The sequence below is a fragment of the Oncorhynchus nerka genome, linkage group LG2 (genome assembly GCF_034236695.1).
Source record: "Oncorhynchus nerka isolate Pitt River linkage group LG2, Oner_Uvic_2.0, whole genome shotgun sequence".
NCBI lineage: Eukaryota > Metazoa > Chordata > Actinopteri > Salmoniformes > Salmonidae > Oncorhynchus > Oncorhynchus nerka.
The window spans coordinates 45,012,719-45,039,020 of NC_088397.1; the positions used below are offsets into that span (position 1 = coordinate 45,012,719).

Genomic DNA, 26,302 nt, shown 5'->3' on the forward strand with positions numbered 1-26,302 from the left:
TTATCAGTCAAGTAATCCTATAGCTCAGAAGACACCTATCTCAGTGGCGACTTCAAACACGGGAGAAATGTTTGGCCAGGGCCAGGAGGGTAGGAGGGCTGTCCTAGGTCCTGCCCCCTTCAGAGGTGAACAGCTTTGGGTCCGAGTGAGGTCAGAGGTCAGAGTGAGGCCTTCAGGCAATCCGAATGCATTTCCACCCATAAGAGAAATTGTCCAGGATCATTGTGAGATAATAATAAGCAGCCTGTTCTCTTGCTAATAGAACATTTGTTTGCTAGTCATATTTGACCACTGTGGTCATATGGTCATGCAGTGGGATGAAAGTGCAGATTGAGTGAAAAGACAATGTGACGTGGAATGAGGTATGTTGGGGGATGGCAGTGGATGCAAATACCCTGAGCTCACAATCTGCAAGTTGCGAATCCAGCCTTACCATTGTTTTTAGTGTGTTTTAGTTTTTCTAATCTAGCCCTATTTTTGTTAATACTTACTAACATCTATCTCTTCACCCTAACCCACTTACTAACTCCTAACACCTCACCTTAACCCAGAACCTAACCCCTAACCACTCAAATTACCTTCCAGCTTTAAGTTTCATGTGACCATTGTGTTACTGTTTTGGAGGGAGATTCCTTGTTTTGTTTCAGTTACAAAATTTATGTGATTGCAATTTGTTGGGCAAACCCCAGGGAACAGAAACCTTGGGCCATGCACCGTTATTTGACGTGCAAAAACTGCCAAGTTCCAGTGTGACCCTCGCTGTTATATTTAGACAGTCCTAACTCATCAGACACAAGGAGGTGTTTGGCCAGTGTGTTGCTGTGTGGATTCTACCCCATTACGGAGATTATGCAACGTGTAGCAGATCAGGGATATAAGCCCTGGGGATCACTCTCACAGATGAACACTAGTGACTAAAGATTGCAGACTTAATTGAAATGTCTGGATTGTTTCCAGCTCACTAATACAATGGAATGGAGAGTGTTCTGCATGTCTAGGCCAACTACCGGGAAGAGAAAGTCAAATCTCATACAGTCTTAAGACCAACGAACCACTGCAATTTAACAACGCATGTCCAGTCATTCTGTGACAAGACTATTCCATTCACATTCTGATTTAATAAACCCAAATATCCAATATGAACAGGGAAGATTGATTACAAGTATGGTGCATAGGAGACTCATCCTTAGAAAACAGATGATCAAATTCCTCTCCATCACAGACATAGAGAAATAAAAAACACGCCAACAACCCTGTAGAGAGGAGAGATGTCATCCACCACCCACTATTTCTAATCAACATTCCTCACCATGCGGGTAACACAGTCTACGGTCACAGGTAGTGTGATTTCTTTCAATACCTCTGGCGTCACATTCTCACTCTCGCTCATTCCACCATCTACAGTATCTTCGTTCTCTAATTCAAATGGACCTGCAATACCGCGGGTTACTAGACACAGGCTGGATGGATTCAAGTAGCTATACAGACTCCATTTTTGGTTGTGATCTTCTGCCCTGAGACAAAATCCGCGAGGGCTAGGTGAGAGGTAGTTATTGCATGAGCGTTCCACTCTTTTCAACCAAATTAAAGCTGTGTGGAAATATGTGTACAAGGTCATGGTAGGGTCATTTCTGTTATATTGGACAACATCCAAACCATGTAGAGCATTTCTTCATCGACTCTTACATATTTATGCAATTCTTTTTTTAGACGATAGAGTGAATTGATATGACAAAAACTGTCAACCGACACTGAATTAACACGACCTAATGTGAACGACCTAATGTGAATGTTATCAATACAGGAAATTGTCTTTCAAAAAAACAGTTCCTCTCAACTTGGTCTTAACTAACCAAAAACCAACCCAAAATCAAATCTGTAGCACTAGCTACCTCTATTTAGTCTTACATGTAGATACTACTCATGAGTTCATTGTACATCACACAGTAATCTGCCCAGTATTACTCATAATAACACTGGGTTTCCATGTCATTAATCCTTAACATGACAAAATATTACAGCTAAAAAGGTTAGAGAAAAAAAGACCTGGTACCTCGTCCTTAAGCGGGATAAGATGCATATCCATGTGGAGCTGCTACCGTATCCTATTTGAATGGGTTTAGATCCCGCCCGTGGCCTGGCGATGTCTTAATTCAGAATGAACCGCGGCAAAGCTCTCTCCCTAGCACCTAGCGTGGACAGACGGCAGGGCAGCTACAGCTCGGGAGGTCAATAGGCGGTACAGATGTCTTCTGATGTAACAACAACAACACGATTACAATTAATCTGGCCAATTTCCCTGAGAGAGAGAGAGAGAGAGAAAAAAAAAAATCCACATGTGGTCCATCAGGCGCTTGGTGTTGCTTTCACATTCTAGACAGGCAGCACTGTGCCTGGCAAGCTTATAGTAATACTACTAATAATACAGTAGCATTGCTTCTTGCACTAATTACTGTATACCGGTACTGAGAATACTACAGGATTACCGGTGAAAGTTCCAATACTAGGAATACTTCTGAAGGTACTATCTATCTCTCTCTGTATTTCTGCCTATCTGGCTGTCTTTCTGTCTGTCGGGATGATCAATTGCCAAACGCCCAATGCCATTGGGTCTCTATCATATTTCATATACACACGCTTAGGCCTTGTTGGTCCGTCCTATGCCATGTTTCAGATCTACCCTCACCTTCATGGCCTCATTCCCCTCATTGACACTATCTCTACACTGGATAGATAGGAAGTGGTTAAAGAGAGAGACATGATTGAAGGGATTATCCTGCACACAGGGTACTTGCAAATACTGTAAACATATTCAAGTGAAATTTTACGGTCACATATAGATCTTCGTCAGCATATCCCTGATCCTCTGATGCTAGTTAGCGATGAACAACGGCCATTCAACTCAAATTCAACAAGGTGTCATCTCTCAGACTGCAACACAAAGATGAAGCATTCCCACATCTCCCTGCTCCTACTATCCCCACTGATTCTTATTGGCTTATAAAATATTTCTGCTCTAATCACTTTGTGTGTCCCTGGTGAGGACTTTAGTTCCACAGTGCAGCTGGAGCCTGCCTGCGGGGTGTTGATAACGTGATATTAATTTCCTGGCATCAAACGGTGTAACGTAGGTGCTGAAAAGCTGAGGTCTCCATGTTCCCGACAACACACGGAAACTCCTGTCCTGTCCGTACCGTTGCAATAGGTATTCTATCACATCCCTAACTGAACACACCCCACCTTAGGTTGGTATGGTGTAATCAGGTATGGTGTCATTTCAATTGTGTGCCTCACATTTGCAATAGTTGCAGTGCTTCACTGTCTCAGTGTGTGCTGCTAGCGTCCTGTGATGAAAGGAACTATATCGGTATTTAGACTATTGTGTAATTTAGCCTTGCATCTCCCTATTTAGAAGACTAACCTGCATACCTTCCAATCCAAGACTCTGAATTGCAACATGTGGTGTTTTACCCATCTCAAGACTCCCGTCCACGTTTGTTCTCCCTTTTGTGGAACAAATGCATTTTATAACTTGCAAGAACCGTCAGATTCCTCACATCATATATTTTTTATACTGCATACCCTTGAAATGGGCCTAAAAACGGGTATCCAAGACTCCACTGTGTTCTTTCAGGCCGTGATACTACTGGATCACTGTCTTAGATGGCAGATAAATAATGAATCAAAAAGAGCACCAGAAGCCCCGTTTACCTCAATATGTAACCCCCCCCCCCAAAGACAGTGTGTGTGCGCAGTATGTGAGACTGAGTGCACTACATCCAGGCATGTGTATTATTTGGGGCGGCAGGTTGCCTAGCGGTTAAGAGTGTTGGATTAATAACCTGAAAGGTCGTGTTCTTGAATCCCTGACATGACTAGGGTGAAAAATCTGTCAATGTCCCCTTGAGGAAGGTGCTTAACCCTAATTATCCTGTAAGTCGCTCTGGATAAGAGTGTCTAATAAATGACTAAAATAGAATTCTGGTGCTTAAGAGGAGTCCCCTACCCCCTTCTTCTCCTCTTCCCCCTGTTTTTGCCCTCTCCTCTATAGGCTAGTTTAATGGTGGAAGAGGATGAACAGCATCATCCAGGGTACACTCCTCCTCCTCGTCTTCAAGAAAGAGCAGCGTACACAATTCCTGGCAGTTCCAGAGTTTCACACATTCTGCAAATATCTCTCCCTCACAGACACTGGGGGCTATTTTGTGCTCTACATTTATCCAATGCCTGGTTGGGACATGAGTTCTAAATAGCCATTATAGTTGTATAATTTGATATTTCCCTTATCATGCATTTTAATTCTGAATTTTTTCAGTCATAGATTTAAAAAATGATATTTGTCCCAAAATGATTTGGTCAAATCATGCACCAAAGTTGTATCAATATGTATCATATCATCATGTATCAATATGGAAAAAAATGATCTAGAATCAAGAAAGCGTACATGATATAAATAAATACAACACCTCCACTCGATCCCTTATTTATTTACATATTTTTTCAAGGCCTTCTGCATTTTTTGAGTTAGGATAGTGAAGATTAGGCAGGAAAGGTAGGAGATATTGTGAGTCAGAAAAGCATGGATCGGATTCGAACCCATGCCTACACTCTTAGAAAAAATTGTCATTCGATTGTCCCCATAGGATAACCTTTTTGGTTCCAGGTAGAACCCGTTTTGGTTCCAGGTAGAACTATTTGGGGTTCCAAAGGTTTTTCATGGAACCCAAAAGGGTTCTACCTTGAACCAAAAAGAGTTCTTCAAATGGTTCTCCTATGGAGACAGCCAAAGGTTCTAGATATAACTTTTTTTTTCTAAGAGTTTATTCTGGTTTACATGTGTGCCGGGGTCAGTGGCACTAACCACTTGACCACACAGGCCAACGCCATTCAATCCCTAAATGTTAACCTTTAATGAAAATGTAAATTGCATCATCAACATGCATTAGTTGAGACTAGCAAAGGCTAGAGGAAGTGGAACACCTTGCTATGATCTATCTTCGGTGGATTGGGAGAGACTTCTTGGTTTCCTCTGCACTGCTCTCTGTACAATCTCCCATCTCTGAGCCAGGAGCTACTGTAGAAGTGGGATATGAAGGGGGGAGAAGCCTAAGGACCTAGATGGCTATGAAATATTAACTCACATGGGATATTTTAGGACTCTGACATCCTTACACTGGTTGGTTTGTTGGAAATGGCTCCATACAACATCAATATCTTACAAGATGGAACGAAGAAACACCCATCAGTGAGGCAAAGTACGGTACAGTCTGACCCCAACAGGAAGTGATCGTGATCAAGGTGAGGTCAGTGACTGATTAGACTGATGATTCGCTTTTTCTCTTTCTCTAAGACGTCTCTGTGGATGAAAGGTTAGCATGTACAGTATTTATAGCCTCGTAATACATGTATGACAATTAGGAAATGCAGCATCTGTTAAGCTTGATACCATATCAGATGAATAAAACCCAAACAGCTTGGTCTTCTTTAATTGAAGTTATACTGCTAAATGGTGTCTGAACTCCTGAGGTATCATTTTGTGTTTGGGTGAACTATGCCTTTAAATTAGTCCTGTATCAGCTGACACAGCTGGTACTGTGTACGTACACAATGACGATACAAATAGCCTAAATCCAAACATCACCGTCTCCTCAGCTGTCCAATGTAGTTCACTCAGCCCTCATTGTCTTGTGAAATAAAGAATTTTCCACAGTATCAACATCAGCCAGGCGTCATGCTGTCCTATCATATCATGCTGTGTGCTGTTGTGTGGGAGTTAGCTCTCTCTTGCTCTCCTGTTGGGCCTGACAGGTTGATGTTCCCAGGGGAGGGACACTGCCAAATGGATGGCTGAGCATAGGGCGTTTTACACAACGATAGACTCTTTAGAGGTTTCGAGACCTTTTACTGTGGTGTAATCTTGTGAAATGCAATGCTCGCGTCGCCAACGCCGCTTTCCGGAGGTCACAGGCGAGACTCGGGCCGAGAGAACCCCTCTCTGAGCATTCAGATGTAAACAGGAATTGTCTCTTCAAGCGAAATGCTCCTACAGTAAAAATTGCAGTAATAGCTTGTTACATTCTGAAATTGTCGCACTAGCTTAAAAAAAAGGTAAACGATGCTTGGCTGCACTGCACCTACTGATCTCAACTCCCCGGTGAATTACAAAAGTTTTCAGTCGCAACTTGCTTTTACCACATGTAATGATTTGCATTATACTGATTTGAAAAAATCCTGGTTTGTTTAAAGGTAAATTTGATAAGCTAAGTTGTAAGATAGGCCTACTGTACTTTTATATTCATATAAGAGGGGTAATTGTTCATTTTTGATAGGCCAACGTTTCTTGATGAAGCATGTTGTTAGCTTTAGCAAGCTAGCTAGCTAGCAGTAACTGTGTTGTCTTGAAGCTAAAATGTAATGAGTGTACAGACAAGAAAATAAACCCTTTAACTGAAAAGCTGCTTGCAAAGTTGAATAGTTTGCTAAAACCATGCTGACTGGCTTGGCTGGTGGCTAAACTGGGTCATTTACGGTAAATTTAAGCTGCGAAGCAAGAATGTCCGTTGCCAAGCCCCCGATCCCTGTCGAGGCACCTGACATTCCATTGCTAATATAAATGTAAAAGTTTATGTGCATATTATGTACATTGAAATCTCATTGCGATGCCTCTGCTACAACTCTCTTCAATTACTTCTCCCTATTTGTTACCTCCTCACAGGGCAAATTGTGGGAGATCACACACAGACAGGCTACACAACACTGCCTCAGCCACAAAATGTGGATGGTGTGATCTGCAGTCCACATGCAGGCAAGAGAAAATGGAGGAGCGAATGAGGGAGATGTCACGGTGTAAGGAAAATCCTCTAGAGGGCAGTAATGTGTTCTGCTTAGTTTTCACCTTGAATGAGGGGGCAAGCCTCCATGAGCATGAGGGGGAACATTTTAGTGTAGTTATTTTTCTACCCAACCACTGTTTTTAAACCAACAATTGATGTGAGGTTGCTGCTGGAGTGACTTCAACTAACCTCCAACTTTTCAAGTTGGATAATTTAATAACCAACCCTGCTATTGCAGGAAGTTTAACTTATTTTGGCATAAATAAATAAAAATCTGCAGCCCAGAGAAAACATATGAGTGAGGAAGAAGTCCCCTTTGTTACAGTGTGCTAGCTACAGATATTGGGTTCCCGTTGGTTCATAGGCACAGCGTTGTATTCCTCATTATGAGCTGCTGAGCAAAATGGCTGCCTTTACGATTGCTCAGTCGTGCTTCTACCACTGGCACACACACACATTGGCACACACACAGAGAAACACAGAAACACATGCACCTGCACACACTGCACACATACGCATGCATGCACACACACGATTCTTCCTGACACTAGGGCAAATCATGTGTGGCCACCAGCCCCCGTCGTGGGATCCCCTATCCTGGGTAGAGATGCCAGAGAGCACAGGCTGTTTCACCACACCTTTCCCTGCTCCCCTCCCACCAGTCTCTCCCTGCCCTCCTTTCTCTGTCTCTCCCTACCCTTCTTTCATTGTTTCCTGTCTCTCCCTGCCCACCTGTCTCTCCTTTCTCTGTCTCTCCATGTCCTCCTCTCCTTGCTTCCCTGTCTCTCCCTCCTCTCTTTTCTCTGTTTCTCCCTGTCTCTCCCTGCCCAATGGATTTTAAAGAACTGATCCTTGCGCTGAAAGATTCCAAAAGGTGGCCAGTTATTTCAGGCCCGGTACCATCGCTGGGCTATGGGTGTGAAAGATTCAGCAGGCTACTGCAAATGTACATTGTCCCAGGGGCGTTGGCAATCATAATGTAAGTAACCTAATTTATGTCCCTCTAACTCCACGGAATGCATCTGTCAATCCAACAGCTATTGTGTGCAGTAATCAGGTGCCTATGAACCTGAGTTATACTGTGAGCACTGAGACCCTAGTAGGAAGTACACTGTGTGCAGCTCACTCTGCGCTATCAGCTCTAACATAAATATCACTGTCATATCTACCTCTGATAAGCCTCCCAGTAAAGCAATAAAAACAATCAAGAATACCAGAAAAGTGCTAGAAATAGATCAACAGTAACATATGTAGTCTAAGAAACAAGGTTCATGAAATCGATAACTTGCTAGTAACAGATCAAGTTCATATACTGACAATCTCTGGAACTCAATTAGATTATACATTTGATGATTCAGTGGTAGCAATACATGGTTTCAACGTTGTCAGAAGAGACAGGAATGCCAATGGTGGTGTTGCCGTTTATGTTGGGAGGGATATTCCTGTATCGCTTCGAAAGGATCTCATGTCAAATGCTGTTGAAGTAATATGGCTACAGAGTTGAGTTCAACACAGCTTCAGTTCGACATTGTTACTTAAGTGACAATGTCAGTTGAACGATTTGAATGAACATTCCAAAATGTCACGGAGAAACATCAAACAGATATTTTTGGTAAGGCTTAATGTGAAATTGTAGCTGCAATAATTTAGCTATTCCTACTACATGTAATAGAAAGCCTACCTGGCCACTTATTATTTATTTGCATTGGCAGTTTAGACCCGAAACAGACACTCACGTTCACTGCACATTACCATCTCAGACCATTCGCTAACACAAGACAAATGGAATATGTTAGCTAACGATTGCGAACTACAGTATATCCCTTGTTGAGGTTCACCTGCCTCACCTGAAGCCCATTCTTGTGGGAAGCTGCTATAGACCAACAAGTGTTAACAGTCAGTATCTGGATAATATGTGTGAAATGCTTGATAATGTATGTGATATCAACGGAGAGGTATATTTTCTGGGTGACCTAAATATTGACAGGCTTTCATCATGCTGCCCTCTCAAGAAAAAGCTTCAAACTGTAACCAGTGTCTGCAACCTGGTTCAGGCTATCAGTCAACCTTCCAGGGTATTTACAAACAGCACAGGAATGAAATCGTCCACATGTATTGATCACATCTTTACTAATGCTGCAGAAATCTGCCCTAGAGCAGTATCCAAATCCATTGGATGTAGTGATCACAATATAGTAGCCATTCTAGGAAAACCAAAGTTCCAAAGGCTGGTACTAATATAGTGTATAAGAAGTCATACCACAAGTTTTGTAGTGATTCCTATGTTGAATATGTAAATAATGTTTGCTGGTCTGTGGTGTATGATGAGGAGCAACCATGTGCTAAACTTGACACATTTATGAAATTGCTTATTCCAGTTACTAATAAGCTTGTACCCATTAAGAAAATGACTGTAAAATGGTTGAGATGGATGAGGCAAAAGGAATGAGGCAAAAGGAACGGCACATAAGTCTAGCTGCACTGCCGATTGGCAAACGTACTGTAAATTGAGAAATCATGTGACTAAACTGAACAAAAAGAAGAAGAAATTGTACTATGAAACAACAATACATTATATAATGAATTGTATTAAAAAGCTTTGGAGCAACTTAAATGAAGTTTTGGGCAAAAAGGCGAACTCTGCTCCATCATTGATTGAATCAGATGGCTTATTCATCACAACACCAACTGATACTGCCAACTACTTTAATGATTTTTTTCATTGGCAAGATTAGAAAATATAGGCATGATATGCCAATAACAAATTACGAAAGACAAGCATTGTCACTTTGAATTCCGTAAAGTGAGTGTGGAAGAAGTGAAAAAATTATTGTTGTCTATCAACAATGACAAATCACCTGGGTCTGACAACTTGGATAGAAAATTAACTAGGATGATAGTGGACGATATTGCCACTCCTATTTGCCATCTCTTCAATCTAAGTTTAGACGAAAGTGAGCGCCTTCAGGCCTGGAGGGAAGCAAAAGTCATTCTGCTAGCCAAGAATAGCAAAGCACTTTTCTTTTCTGGCTCAAACAGCCACTTATAGGGAAGGGAATTCAACATGTATGGCACTTACATAAATGACTGATGATTGGCTGAGAGAAATTGATTATAAAAAGATTGTGGGAGCTGTTTTGTTATACTTCACTGAAGCCTTTGACATGATCAATAATAATCTGCTGTTGGAAAAACTTATGTGTTATGGCTTTACATCTCCTAATATATTGTGGATTGAGAGTTACCGGTCTAACAAAACACGGAGGGGGTTCTTTAATGGAAGCCTCTCCAACATAATCCTGGTAGAGCCAGGCATTCCCCAGGGCAGTTGACTAGGTCATTCTCTTTTTTCAAACTTTACCAATGACCTGCCACTATCTCTACGTAAAGCCTGTGTGTCTATGTATGCTGATGACTCAAAACTATACCTGTCAGCTACCACAGCAAGTGAAATGACTCCAACACTTAACAAAAAACTGCAGTCAGTTTCAGAATGGGTGCAATAAATAATTTAGTCTTAAATATTTTAAAAACTAAAAGCATTGTATTTGGGACAAATCATTCATTAAACCCTAAACCCTAAGAAAATATTGCAATTAAACATGTGCATAATTGAGAAAGTTGTGCAGACAACTTTATGGAGTAACACTGGATTGTGAACTGTCATGGTCAAAATATATTGATGCAACAGCAGCTAAGATGAGGAGAGGTCTGTCCATGATAAAGTACTACATTTTGTATGATATTTTAAGTTTCATATTGTATGTATTAATTTGTGGATGATATGTATAATGTTACAAATTACAATTCATATGATATGTTACGAATTTGCAAAAGATGCAATATGTTACGAATTTGCAAAAAGTATTATTTGAATCTGAAAAATGTATGATATGTTACGAATTCCAATTTGTTGTGGCTAACATTAGCTAGGTGTCTAGGCAGCTAATGCTAGCTGGCTAATATTAGCTAGACTACGGGTTAGGGTTAAAGTTAGTTTAAAGGATTAAGGTTAATGGCAGGGTTAGCTAACTTGCTAAGTCATTGCCAAAGTAGCTCAAAATTAGTAAGTAGTTGAAAAGTTGCTAAAATATTAAAGTTGTCCGTGATGAGATTCAAACATGCAACATTTGGGTTTGCTAGAGGTTCGCGTTATACGCCCACCCACCCATCATGCCTTAAGTAACCATTGTCTTACGTAACCATACCAAACATAACATATCATAACAATTTCAGTGTCCCGGATTTACATTTAATATGTTACATCTAGTCTATGAGACCAGGCTGACAAGGCAGGTCCTACAGGCTCTAGTCCTGTAGTCAGCACAGAAGGTTGATGGCACTTTAATTGGGGAGGACGGGCTCATGGTAATGGCTGGAGCGGAAATAGTGGAATGAAATGACACCATTCCATTTGCGCCGTTCCAGCCATTATTATGAGCCATCCTCCCCTCAGCAGCCTCCGCTGGTGGTCAGGTGCCACAAAGAGACACTTAGGGAAATTGCAATTAGCCCAGAACAGGGCAGCACGGCTGGCCCTTAAATGTACACTGAGACCTAAACGTTAATAATATACATGTCAATCTCTCCTGGCTCAAAGTAGAGGAGAGATTGACTTCATCACTAGTTTCTTTCTTCAATTTAACTAGACAAGTCAGTTAAGAACAAATTCTTATTTACAAAGACAGCCTACAGTGGGTTAACTGCCTTGTTCAGGGATGAAACGACAGAGTATTACCTTGTCAGCTCAGGGATTCAAACCAGCAACTTTTCAGTTATTGGCCAAACACTCTAACCACTAGGCTACCTGCCGCCCACTACTTGTACTTGTGAGAAGTATTGCTATTTTGAATGCACCAAGCGGTCTGTTTAAACTACTAGCACACAGTTCAGGCACCCATGCATACCCCACAAGACATACCACCAGAGGTCTCTTCACAGTCCCCAAGTCCAGAACAGAACATGGGAAGCAAACAGTACTACATAGAGCCATGACTACATGGAACTCTATTCCACATCAAGTAACTCATTCAAGCAGTAAAATTTGATTAAAAAAAAACAGATAAAAATGCACCTTTATAGAACAGCTGAGACTGTGAAGAGACACAGGCATAGACACACACACACACACACACACAACAACATTCGCACTAAACACACACGTACACATAGATATTGTAATGTAGATACAGTATATTTTGAAATGTAATGTAATGTTTTTTTAAGTGTATATAACTGCCTTGATTTTGCTGGATCCCCGGAAGAGTAGGGGTACCATAATAAATACAAATATTCTCTGTATCTCCGTCTCTCTCTGTTCTGTTCCGTTCTCCTCTCTTCGTCTCTCCCCGTCTCTCCCCGTCTCTCACTGACACCCTCTTTCTCCTGTCTCTCCTTTTAGCCGCGGTGCATAGCTGCAGAGCTGCACAGCGCTGCACTGCAATTCAGAATCAAAGTAACTTACTGTAATAGCTACAGCAGAGAAACATAGGCCTGCAGTTCCAATGCACAGTGCCAAGCATGAGCAGTGCAGCACTAAAACATTATGTTTCATATAAAATCTGAATTTGGATCTGACTACTTCTGGCACACCTTAAATGTCATGGCACATTATACTACTTTGGTGACAGTAAGCAATCCCATAGAGGACACAGAAACCCAACCCACCATAGATGGAATACAATTAGGACAGGGAAGTAGAGTATGAATAGACTATAACAGCACCCCAGATGTATAGCTGTGATTAATTGCCATCTGGTTGCAGCAAACAGAGCTTCTGTCGATACTGCCATGGAAGAATTCATGAGCCTGACAACGAATGCTCTCTCTCTCTCGCATCTATTTCCCCTTGGAGAAGGAGTCATGGAAATGGATGAATGCAAACATCTACTGTAGCCCGTCTCAGTCTCCTCCCTAATTATCAAGCGATGGTGGACTGGGACAAGAGAGTCAGAAAGTCCACTGTGAAGGATTCCTTAAAGAATGTACCCCTCCTCCTTCTCCTCCCTCTCTCACGCTCCTCTCCTGCTCGAGTCTCTCTCCCGCCCACTCCCCTATCTTTCGCTCCCATATCTCTTTCTCTCTCTCATATCCCCTCCCTCTCTCTTTCCCCCAATCTCTCTCTCTTCAACAAAAGGGCTATTAATAGTACATTCCTTGCTCTCTCTCTCTCTCTCTAAATTGCAAAGAGCATATACAGTGCACTTAAAGGGTGAAGCAACCAAAATGCCAGGAGGCATTTAAAATGTCCTCCACACAGCCGAGGGCTACAAAGACTCTTGGCTGAATGTACTAAGAATAACACCAAAGCATTCTTTGATCGATTCATAGCCCTTTGTATCGTCACAAACAGCTAGCAATGGTTCTGCTAAGATTTCCCTTCACATCGTTAGCATTAAAAAGATGTAAGGAAAGATGTTCAATATAATGTCAAATTATTCTCACTCTCAAACAATGAAATATACAGACCATCATTCTCAGTGAGAGCCATGATACATTTGGATGCATGTCTAATTGAATTGATGTGTTAGAAAATTAAATGACAAACTGGGTGGTTTGAGCCCTGAATGCTGATTGGGTGAAAAGCCATGGTATTTCAGACTGTATACCACAGGTGTGATAAAACATTTATTTTACTGTTCTAATTACCTTGTTAACCAGTTAGTAATAGCAATAAGACACCATGGCGGTTTGTGGTATATGACCAATATACCACGGCTAAGGGCTGTATCCTGGCACTCCGTGTTGCGTCATGCGTAAGAACAGCCCTTAGCCGTGGTATTTTGGCCATATACTGTACCACACCCCCTCGGAAACCTTATTGCTTAAGTATAATCAAATACATATGCATTAACAATTATTGTAGCCTAAGGTACTGTATGTGATTTCAAATGTGTTACATTATATACAGTACTAGTCAAACGTTTGGACACACCTACTCATTCAAGGGTTTTTCTTAATTTGTACTATTTTCTACATTGTAGAACAATAGTGAAGACATCAAAACCATGAAATAACATGTGGAATCATGTAGTAACCAAATAAGTGTCAAACAGATTCTTCAAAGTAGCCACCCTTTGCCTTGATGACAGCTTTACACACGTGGCATTCTCTCAACCAGCTTCACCTGGAATGCTTTTCCAAAAGTCTTGAAGGAATTCCCATATATGCTGAGCACTTTTTGGCTGTTTTTCCTTCACTCTGCGGTCCCAAACCATCTCAATTGGGTTGAGGTCGGGTGATTGTGGAGGCCAGGTCATCTGATGCAGCACTCCATCACTCTCCTTCTTTGTCAAATAGCCCTTACACAGCCTGGAGGTGTTTGTCCTGCTGAAAAAAATATATAGTCCCACTAAGCATAAACCAGATGGGATGGCGCATCACTCCAGAATGCTGTGAAGTCTTCCTTGAATTCTAAAAAAATCACGACAGTATAACCAGCAAAGCACCCCCACACCATCACACCTCCTCTATGTTTCATGGTGGGAACCACACATGCAGAGATCATCCGTTCACCTACTCTGCGTCTCACAAAGACACGGTGGTTGGAACTAAAAATCACAAATTTGTTGAGATGTGTCTGTTACTTGATCTCTGTGAAGCATTTACTTTGACTGCAATTTCTAAGGCTGGTAACTCTAATGAACTTATCCTCTGAGGCAGAGGTAACTCTGGGTCTTCCTTTCATATGGTGGTCCTCATGAGAGCCAGTTTCATCATAACGACTGATGGTTTTTACAACTGCACTTGAAGAAACTTCCAAAGTTCTTGACATTTTACGGATTGACTGACCTTTAAGTCTGAAAGTAATGATGGACTTTGCTTATTTGAGCAGTTTTTGCCATATGGACTTGGTCTTTTACCAAACAGGGCTATATTCTGTATATCATCCCTACCTCATCACAACACAACTCATTGGGTCAAACACATTAAGAAGGAAAGAAATTCCACAACATAACTTTTAACATTGCACACCTGTTAATTGAAATGCATTCCAGGTGACTACCCTCATGAAGCTGGTTGAGAAAATTCCAAGAGTGTGCAAAGCTGTCATCAAGGCAAAGGGGGGCTACTTTGAAGATTTGTTCAACACTTTTTGGTTGCTACATGACTCCATATGTGCTATTTCATAGTGTTGATGTCTTCACTATTGTTCTACAATGTAGAAAATAGGAAAATTAAAGAAAAACCCTTGAATGAGTAGGTGTGTCCAAACTTTTGACTGGTACTGTATATACAGTAGGGAGAACAAATATTTGATACACTGCCGATTTTGCAGGTTTTCCTTCTTACAAAGTATGTAGAGGTCTGTAATTTTTACCATAGGTACACTTCAACTGTGAGAGTCAGAATCTAAAACAAAAATCCAGAAAATCACATTGAATGATTTTTAAGTAATTAATTTGCATTTTATTGCATGACATGAGTATTTGATCACCTACCAACCAGTAAGAATTCCGGCTCTCACAGACCTGTTAGTTTTTCTTTAAGAAGCCCTCCTGTTCTCCACTCGTTACCTGTATAAAAGACACCTGTCCACACACTCAATCAAACAGACTCCAACTTCTCCACAATGGCCAAGACCAGAGAGCTGTGTAAGGACATCAGGGGTAAAATTGTAGACCTGCACAAGGCTGGGATGGGCTACAGGACAATAGGCAAGCAGCTTGGTGAGAAGGCAACAACTGTTGACGCAATTATTAGAAAATGGAAGAAGTTCAAGATGACGGTCAATCATCCTCGGTCTGGGGCTCCATGCAAGATCTCACCTCGTGGGGCATCAATGATTATGAGGAAGGTGAGGGATCAGTCCAGAACTACACGGCAGGACCTGGTCAATGACCTGAAGAGAGCTGGGACCACAGTCTCTAAGAAAACCATTAGTAACACACTACGCCGTCATGGATTAAAATCCTGCAGAGCACGCAAGGTCCCCCTGCTCAAGCCAGCGCATGTCCAGGCCCGTCTGAAGTTTGCCAATGACCATCTGGATGATCCAGAGGAGGAATGGGAGAAGGTCATGTGGTCTGATGAGACAAAAATAGAGCTTTTTGGTCTAAACTCCACTCGCTGTGTTTGGAGGAAGAAGAAGGATGAGTACAACCCCAAGAAGATCATCTCAACCATGGAGGTGTGGAGGTGGAAACATCATTCTTTGGGGATGCTTTTCTGCAAAGGGGACAGGACGACTGCACCGTATTGAGGGGAGGATGGATGGGGCCATGTATTGCGAGATCTTGGCCAACAACCTCCTTCCCTCAGTAAGAGCATTGAAGATGGGTCGTGGCTGGGTCTTCCAGCATGACAACGACCCGAAACACACAGCCAGGGCAACTAAGGAGTGGCTCCGTAAGAAGCATCTCAAGGTTCTGGAGTGGCCTAGCCAGTCTCCAGACCTGAACCCAATAGAGAATCTTTGGAGGGAGCTGAAAGTCCGTATTGCCCAGCGACAGCCCCTGAAACCTGAAGGATCTGGAGAAGGTCTGTATGGAGGAGTGGGCCAAACCTGGTCAAGAACTACAGGAAACGTATGATCTCTGTATTTGCAAACAAAGGTTTCTGTACCAAATATTAAATTCTGCTTTTCTGATGTATCAAATACTTATGTCATGCAATAAAATGCAAATTAATTACTTAAAAATCATACAATGTGATTTTCTGGATTTTTGTTTTAGATTCCGTCTCTCACAGTTGAAGTGGTACCTATGATAAAAATTACAGACCTCTACATGCTTTGTAAGTAGGAAAACCTGCAAAATCGGCCGTGTATCAAATACTTCTCCCCACTGTATATACTTACATTTAGTTTATATTTTACCTCTATGCATGCCTTTCTATTCTTTATTTCCAGGTTTTGAGGTTGTGCTAATTATGGTGCAATGCATCAAATACAAAAATTCATGTTGAAAATGCACACGGACACTGGCATAAAACAAAAACAAAATATAGCTAGTCCACCAAAAAGTAATCTCACACCTTAAAAACACACAACACAGTTTGGTTGAATTATTATTGTCTTCATTATTGATATTACTTTGTTATCATGGTTATGATCATTTGGAAGGATTATATGCATTTTAGTTTGATGCATTTTTCTTGTCTGCAGATTGTCTTTTTGTTCCTGTAAAGTGCAGTTCATACTACTTTAAATCCAGACTTCGCATAGCATTATAGTACTGTTTTTTTGTCTTCTTAATCCAATATTGTTATGCACAGTATTTCCATACATTTATTTTCATTAAAAAAAAAAAACATTGTCCTTTGTACCAAAGCAGAAAGTAGTAGTCAGGCCACCATGATGTGTGGGAGGGTTGAAGGTGAAACAGCTATACTGTAACAGTGTTGCCACAGTACCATTCACTTTGAGACCACAGAAACACACTCTCTTGTTCTAAAACACATGCATATGCAGTCAATTGTATAGCTACTACTTGTTTAGATACTTGCACGTTTACTTTTTTGGTGATGGAAAGCATACGGTGCAATACAAGGCTTTCACTGTGTCCCAAATTCAAACAATTTACAGAAGGAAAATCACACTGCGGTTTCACTCAGGAAAGTTTCACACTCATATTCAATGACAATGTTGGTGAGAGGTACAGCTTGCGGAAATATTCACCGTTAACCCAGTTACTTACGGCCTCCAATAGAGCATAGCATTTTTGAACCCGTAGTGCAGTTTTCCTGTATTCTTATTTATTGAATCAATTGAGGCCTGTAATTTCTCTGTAAAAGTGTGGGGGGAGGGGGGCCCTAATCATCGATTACAACTCTCACTATTACATTTCAAACAAACCTAGAATCTGGAGAAAAAAATTCACACAGCAGAAACTCTACTTTGTTTGAATCGCATTGTGAGGTCACCTTCCATTGAACTGCATTGTGAGGTCACCTTCCATTGAACTGCATTGTGAGGTCACCTTCCATTGAACTGCATTGTGAGGTCACCTTCCATTGAATCACATTGTGAGTTCACCTTCCATTCTACACCCAGGCCTATGTGTGTCTATATTTCCAATCTAGAGTGCTTCTCTGGATAGACTTTGCAGTGCATTTTCTGAATCCTTCTGACTGTGATTTTGCTGGTGGAACCCTCTGTACACTTTGAGTTAAAATGGTATAGAGATGCTTACTATAAAGCAAAATATACATTTTCAATTTTGCGACACTCCATTTTGCAAATAAACATTTGACATACATAGTAAATCTGAAAAGGCCAGTGATACAAATGGGTATACTCCATTTGTGCTTGTGCTTAGAGCATCTAAAAAGCAAATCATTGACACTCAACAACAGTGCTTCTATTTCGATATGTTGCTAAATTTGACAGTGTGTGTGGAAAAATAAATAGAAAAATAATACAAAAACATACAATGCATTTGCATGCATAGACAATTTGGTCATTTTTGGTCATACTGTGAGCAGTAAAAAATAATTAAAATGGTATGCACACATGCATGAATGGTTGCACACTGTCACTTTAATGCAGCAGTACAACCAAGCTAAGACACTGACATTCAGAGGTGGGCTCCACACACACACACACACACACACACACACACACACACACACACACACACACACACACACACACACACACACACACACACCACATAATTGTGTACCTACATAGTCACATCATGTACAGTTAATGTATAGGATGTGTGTTGTGGACAAGGTGGTGCATTAGAGGGGAAGTGTGTTACAGTAAGAACACAATAACATCATGTTGTTATAATTTTAAATGGAAGCATCAACAAGCAGGGTTCCAGACCCATATTATTGTCAGAGTCAAGTTCCTTTCCAATGCGTTTCATTTCAATTGAAGACACAAGACAGGAAAGGAACATGGTAAGGGCAGAGGGAGGAACCAGGAGATAGGAACCTCACTTCTGTCTATCTAGCGAGGCACCCTGAGTGCAAACTGCGGCAATGGTAGTAGACATTTAGGCCTAAAAACGTAAACGGGTCTTTCTCATCCCCTCCGACAGATCAGACACATTAGAAACACCTTAGACATTAAGAGTCAAACCAATATTACCAAAGGGTAAATAAGACTGAATCCATTTACCATGTAATTTGCACTGGCGAAACAGCTATTACTCTCATGTGCCCTAAAGACCACTATGAAAAAGATGTAGAAAGGCAGCAGACTCAGCAATGTCATGAGAGACCTAGAACTGTGTAGTTAAGAGTTGCTGCACAGCTACATACTTCAGCTGTTGGCAATATATAAACCATCTCTCCTTCGAGTACGAGGACAGAATTGAGATAGCGCTCATATTTTGGGATTGAGGGATGCATCTACCACAGATATACTACTGTACCTCCATTTGTCCTGCCAAATGGCTAGGGTATTACACGCATGCATGTCTTTGGCACTCTGTCCAACAGACAGTCCCTGAAATGGGGCTACCCCAACAGTGCTCGAAATAACAAGTGTCATTGTTCATATCATAAAGCAAACATAGCAACGATCTGCATATCTTCAAGGATTATCGGATTAACGCTATCATCTCCGTCATGGTCATCCTCATCTCTAAATCGTCAGCTGAATGTCAATTCCCCTTCTTATACGTTCCAGATTGCTTTGTTATCACATTTAAAAGTACGTAAGTGTATATTGAGATAAATATAGGTATCCTATTAAATAGTTTTCGTAGGTTTTTTCACAGGTTTCCTTGAACTTAAATACATGCTTCTGTGAATGTATTGAGGTCATGCAACACTAGGAGAGTTAGCATTCAGTTAGCCTTCTTGTATTGACCGCAGTTTAGGGAGGAAGCATCATTTTATACATGTCCCATTAGCTGTGCCAATAGCTCATCGTGAAGACACGATGGACACAGTTGTACAAGACAGCCGTGAGGCAAGGCCACACAAGTCTGTCTGTAACTGAGATTAATGCTGCAACTAAACTGCATGAGTACTGTAAGTAATTAACTAATGCATTTTGCCTCAAATTAAAGCTCAGCTGCAATGACTGCGGTATATAAACACCTCTATGTTTTCAGCTCAGCGGTGTGGCTGGAATGTTATATTTGGGGCAAATGTCAGGAACACAATATCCTCCAAACTATAGGGCCGGTTTGGGGCATGGTAACCTTTTAGACACCCTTGTAACTTGTTAGATAATAACCTAACATAAGTATTCACCCCCTTGGATTTCTTCACATTTGATTGTGTTACAAAGTGGGAATAAAATAGATATAATTTTTTTGTCATTTGTTGTTGTCAACGATCGACACCAAATACTCTGTAATGTCAAAGTGGAAGAAAAGTTCCAAAATGTTTTAAAGATGAATGAAAAATAAAGCACTAATATACAGTACTTTGATTAGTCAAGTATTCACCCCGAGTCAACACATGTTTGAAACACCATTGGCAGCGATGAGTCTTTCTGGGTAAGTCTCTGGGATCTTTGTACACCTGGATTGTGCAACATTTGTCCATTATTATTTTCAAAATCATTCAAGCTTTGTCAAGGTGTTGGGGATCATGGCTAGACTGCAATTTTCAAGTACTGCCATAGATTTTCAAGCAGATTTAAGTCAAACTGTAACTTGGCCACTAAGAACATTCACTGTCTTCTTGGTATGCAACTCCAGTGTAAGATTTGCACTTGTGTTGTTGTTTATTGTCCTGCTGAAAGGTGAATTCATCTCTAGGATTTTGCCAGTGATTAGCTTCATCCCACTTATTTTTCTCCTGAAAAACTCATACCCATACCATGATGCAGCCAGTGATGTGTTCTGTTGGATTTTCCCCAAACATGTTTTCTTTCTGTATTAATGTAGTGCCTTGTTGCATACATGATGCATGTTTTGGAATATTTATATTCTGAAAATGTGGATTCTTCTTTTTAAGTCATTTTTGTGCAGTCACTACAATGTTGTTGATCAGTTCTCTCCCATCATAGCCATTGAACTCCGTAGCCGTTTTAAAAAATCACCAATGGCCTCAGGGTGACATCCCTGAGCAGTTTCCTTCCTGCCCTGCAGCTCAGTCTAGAAGGACGATTGTATGTTTGACGTGTCTAGGTGATTGAATACCTAATCTAACAGCAGAATTATTCACTTGACCATGCTTACAGAGATATTCAATGTCTACTTTGTTATTGTTACCCATCTACCAATCCCTGTCCTTCTTTATGAGGTTTCTGAAAATCTCCCTGGTCTTTGTAGTTGAATCTGTGCTCGAGGTTCAATACTTGACTGAGGGAAGTTACAGATGTTGTATATATGGGGGACAGAGGAAGGGGTAGTTATTCAAATGTCATGTCAACCCCTATAATTTCACACAGAGTGAGTCCATGTAAATGATTATGTGATTTGTTAAGACAAATGTTACTCCTGAACTCATTTAGGCTTGAGTAAACAAAAGGAGTGAATACTTTGTCAAATTGTGTTTAAATGTTTTTTTTTTACTCTGACATTCTGGAGTATTTTATGGCGATCATTGGCTAAAAAAATCACAATGAATTCTATTTCAATCCCACTTTGTAAGGCAACAAAATGTGAGAAAATCCATGGGGGGTGAATACTTACATGTATGATACCCACTTTATAGTCAACCCTTCACATGTATGATAGAAGGTTATAGAGAGCAAGACAATAAACTGTGTCTTTGGAGCAATGATAGTTGTGTGAGTGAGAACACTCATTCAGTTAAGAACTCCATGCAACAATCAACTGGCTACAGTTACTACCTACATTACCTACCGTATCTAGCTACTGTATCGGTTACAGTCACAACTACTTACCTATCTGTATGTAAATGAGTACACTTCTTTTTTTTATGAAAGAGGAAGAGACATTCACTTTGTCCTCAAAGCTGCAGTAAGACTGGTTCAGACTGATGCAGGTGAGTGGAGGAGGGATGCTTGCATTGCAATGTACAGTAAACACATACATCATGTAAGACTAAAGCAGTGAAAAGTCAAGGACATTCTCAGTCATTCATCAGATACTGATGTCTACTGAAGAAAATAAGTCAAACCATCATAAGCTTCTGGAGCTGATATCCCGTAAAACGTGTGGACTGCTACTACAGTATCACACTCCTCAGACTCAGGTCATGACAGGCCTCAGCAGCGCAGCACGCTTGCTTAATGCTCACACGTTCTGTAATCTCCAAGTAGTTCACCACAGAACGGGTTTGTTTCGCTTGCTCCAGGAAGCAGCATATTGTAACACGCAAACAAGACTCTTCAGAAGCGCAGTGTGCCTTTAGCAATGAAGGGAGGCCAGGGTAGGGGCCGGCACAGGGGGGCTGAAGCAGTGTTGGTGGTGTGGTTATTCTGGAAACTATAAATTCCCCCTTTTTTTAACTACATTTCTCCTCTTTTTTGTACTACTGTTGTGAACAGGTTATTTGAAAAAGTCACACTGACAAACCCAACTCCATGCAGACATCAACAAGCAAAATGTGGATTATAAGATTTTAAATCTGACAGAAGGTCAGTTTGAGGGCAAGGTGTGACGAGCTAACAGGGGGAGTTAGGGGAGGAGTGAGCACATGGTCTCTGGTGTTTCTCACCACTCACAAGAGACGAGTACAGGTATACGTCCTGAATCTATTGCCTTGATATTCCAGCAGCACATGTGAAAAAGGAGGCTACACACCTGTCCTATCCTTTGACCCCTCAACCTCACCGAGAGGACAATGCCTGCCGGCTGGCTACACGTCTGTGAGCATTTTGGTGATGTTGACATAGTTTGTGTTGGCCAACGTTGTGCAGTTGGCCTGAGTCTTGAGGTTCTCTTCAGGGATGTCCTCAATACTGTTGTTCACCCCTTCCTGGATCTCCATGTAGTCTGATTTACTGATGGTTGAGCCGCTCCGGCTCTTTTTCAGCTCTTCATTCGAGTCCTCTTTGGTGACTGGGCCTAGACACTGGGCCTGCTCCTCGCCCTCTGTCTCACGGTGGTAGAAGTAGTTGAAGTTGGAAACAATGACAGGCACGGGCAAGGCAATTGTCAGCACACCTGCAATGGCACAGAGGGAGCCCACAATCTTGCCACCAATGGTGGTCGGAACCATGTCACCATACCCTACTGTCGTCATGGAGACAACAGCCCACCAGAAGGCGTCTGGGATGCTTTCAAATTGCGATTCGGGCTCATCAGCTTCCGCAAAGTAGACAGCACTGGAGAAAAGTATGACTCCAATAAAGAGGAAGAAGATCAGCAGACCGAGCTCCCTCATACTAGCTTTCAGGGTTTGGCCCAGGATCTGAAGCCCCTTGGAGTGTCGCGAGAGCTTGAAAATTCGGAAGACTCGCACTAGACGGATGACCCTGAGAATCGCCAGGGACATGGCTTGCTGACCCGCCTGGCCATCCTCTGGTTTCTCAGCCAGCTCTGTGGCCAGGGTGATGAAGTAAGGGATGATGGCAACAACGTCAATGATGTTCATGACGTTACCAAAAAAGCCCGATTTGCTGGGGCAGGCGAACAAGCGCACCAGGAACTCAAAGGAGAACCAGATGATGCAGAGCGTCTCCAGGATGAAGAATGGGTCGGTGAAGTAGGTGGACGTGAAGTAGATTGTGGTGTTGGTATTGGTGTCAAAGACACTGTGCGGTTCGTCGTCGTCGTTGCGGAAGATGGGCAGGGTTTCCAGGCAGAAGCTTACGATAGAGATGAGGATGACCATGACGGAGATGATAGCGATAATCCTAGCGGGACCTGAGCTCTCTGGGTACTCAAAGAGCAGCCACACTTGCCTCTGAAACTCATTGTCAGGAAGTGGCCTCTCTTCCTCCTTGACGAAACCCTCATCCTCTCTGAAGAGCTCAATGGCCTCATCCCCCAGCTCATAGAAACGGATCTCCTCTGAGAAAATATCGAGGGTCACATTGGCCGGCCGCCGTAGCCTCCCTCCTGACTGGTAAAAATAGAGAATGGCATCAAAGCTGGTGCGGCTCCGGTCGAAGAAATACTCGTTCCTCAGTGGGTCGAAGTAGCGCATCCTCTTTTTGGGGTCCCCCAGCAGAGTGTCGGGGAACTGGGAGAGGGTTTTAAGCTGTGTCTCAAAACGCAGCCCAGAGATGTTGATGACCACTCTCTCGCAGCACTCGTGGTCAGCGTCAGGGTCGTACTCAGCCGGGTTCCCCGGGTGCGCTGCCGCCTCGTCAGAGGGGTCACCAGTGGCTACAGTCATTCTGCTGGGGGAGCAGGGAGCCTGCGCTTTTCAGCCAGGAAACTGCTGGGAGGGGGACGGAGGAGAGGGAGGGGATTCAATGCCGTAAAGACCGGGCGGCCACAGGATCTCACAGGATGTCACCTCATGGATTGATCCGTCTGAAAGGGATAGATAGCAGAGATAATTTAAATAATATAACATATTGGTATAACATAAGATATTCATTTGATAGAATTTGTGTTAGTCTGTCTGTCTGTCCTCAAGCCATGTACAGTGAGCTCCAAAAGTATTGGGACAGTGATACATTTTTCTTTTGGCGCTGTGGATGCTACCGTGATTATTATCTTGAATTAATCGTGAATAATGATGAGTGAGAAAGTTACAAGAGGCATAAATATCATACCCCCCCCCCCCCTAAAAATGCTAACCTCTCACCATTACAATAACAGGGGAGGTCAGCATTGTTTTTCCCGGGGTATGATATTTGTACACCAGTAACTTTCTCACTCATCATTATTCACGATCCATTCAGGATAATCCATAATCATGGTAGCATCCACATTCACGTAGAAGTGTTTAGAAACATATTCGATTCTTATTTACAATAAAAGTGACTTGGGGAATGACACATTACATTATTTACCATTCATTTCTATTGGGAACAAAATGATCTGAAACAACCAAAACAAACAGCAAATGCATTCAACAAGTGTATAGAGTCACATGCTTGATGTAACCATTGCATGCTAGAAATCTGGGTCCAAATACTAAACTTTTGACTACTTTAATACACATATAATTGAATTTGTCCAAATACTTTCGGTGCCCTAAAATGGGAGGACTATGCACAAAAAAAAGCGATGTCATTTCTAAACGTTTCCCCCCCAATATGGATGAAAATAACCTCAAATTAAACTGTCTGCCTGGACTTTAACCTCATAGTCACGGTATCACTTCAAATGCAAAGTGCTGGTGTACAGAGCCAAAACAACAAAATAACTGTCCCAATACATTTGGAGCGACTGTTTTATACTGTAATGGAACACTGACATCAAATAAAATATACTTCTGTAGGCTACAACCAAAGCATTCGGGCACTTTAAAACACACATAAACGTTTGCATATTAATGGGGAAATGTATTGTATACCCAGAGCGCAATGCAGCCAACTAGTTTACAACTCGCATAGATATTGTAGTGCTCTTTCTGATCCCCTGCCATGGACAATATCAATTCACCTCCTGCCGTGAAATAATGCATGAATATGTCTATGCAGTAAAGGCACCAAATCTATACAGATAGACCTTATCTAGCTTATCGTTGCGTACGGCCCAGTACATCACCGGGGCCAAGCTTCTATACCAGGACCTCTATACCAGGCGGTGTCAGGGGAAGGCCCTAAAAATTGTCAGACTCCAGCCACCCTAGTCATAGACTGTTCTCTTTGCTACCGCACGGGCAAGCAGTACCGGAGCGCCAAGTCTAGGTCCAAGAGGCTCCTAAATAGCTTCTGCTCCCAAGACATAAGACTCCTGAACAGCTAATCAAATGGCTACCCAGACTATTTGCACCCCCCACATATACATATTACCTCAATTACCTCGACACCGGTGCCCCCGCACATTGACTCTGTACCTGTACCACCATGTATACAGCTCCGCAATTTTTATTTACTGCTGCTCTTTAATTATTTTTTAAATTCTTATCTATTACTTTTTGTTAGGTATTTTCTCAAAACGGCATTGTTAGTTAAGGGCTTGTAAGTAAGCATTTCACTGTAAGGTCTATTACACCTGTTGTATTCGGCGCATGGGACAAATACAATTGAATTTGATTTGATCACTGAAAAGCAATAACTGAATCGTGAAATGTATGCACCATTTATTTTTATGTTCCATGAAACCCTCAATGTCACTTATTCATCATTCACTTTAAGACAGTTTTGTTGAAGCATTTTAGACTGGTCTCAAATGCAATATTCAAAAACATCCATACATTATTCAACTGCAGTAGGAAATAGGTTTCAAGAGAAATCTCTTCTGTCTCTGCCCTCCAACACCATCTCTTGTATCTGCCATAAAGATGCATAGCTTTGTTAGGGATACTTTGGGATTTTTGGCAACAAAGTGCTTTATCTACTTCCCCAATGTCAGATGAACTCATCGTTACCGTTTGCATGTCTCTGCATCCAGTGTGAAGGAAGTTAAGAGGTAGTTTCGAGACAATGCTAAACAGCTAGCTCTTACCATAGACTTCAAGTCATTGCGCTAAGGCAAGATAGCAAGTTCCTTCAAACTGCACACAGAGATAGAAAAATGGTACCC

At 41.7% G+C, this 26,302-nt stretch overlaps 1 protein-coding gene across 1 annotated transcript; it reads right to left on the bottom strand.

Moving 5' to 3' along the window:
• Nucleotides 1-18,290: 18,290 nt before the first annotated feature.
• LOC115135903 (potassium voltage-gated channel subfamily A member 2) lies at nucleotides 18,291-24,119 on the bottom strand. Its single transcript, XM_029671088.2, has one exon. It carries the CDS (start codon nucleotides 23,994-23,996, stop codon nucleotides 22,512-22,514), a length of 1,485 nt encoding a protein of 494 aa, XP_029526948.1. The 5' UTR covers nucleotides 23,997-24,119; the 3' UTR covers nucleotides 18,291-22,511.
• Nucleotides 24,120-26,302: the final 2,183 nt, after the last annotated feature.

Excerpts from the sequence above, each read along its gene's own strand:
- LOC115135903 (XM_029671088.2), bottom strand. The coding sequence starts at position 23,996 with ATGACTGTAGCCACTGGTGACCCCTCTGACGAGGCGGCAGCGCACCCG.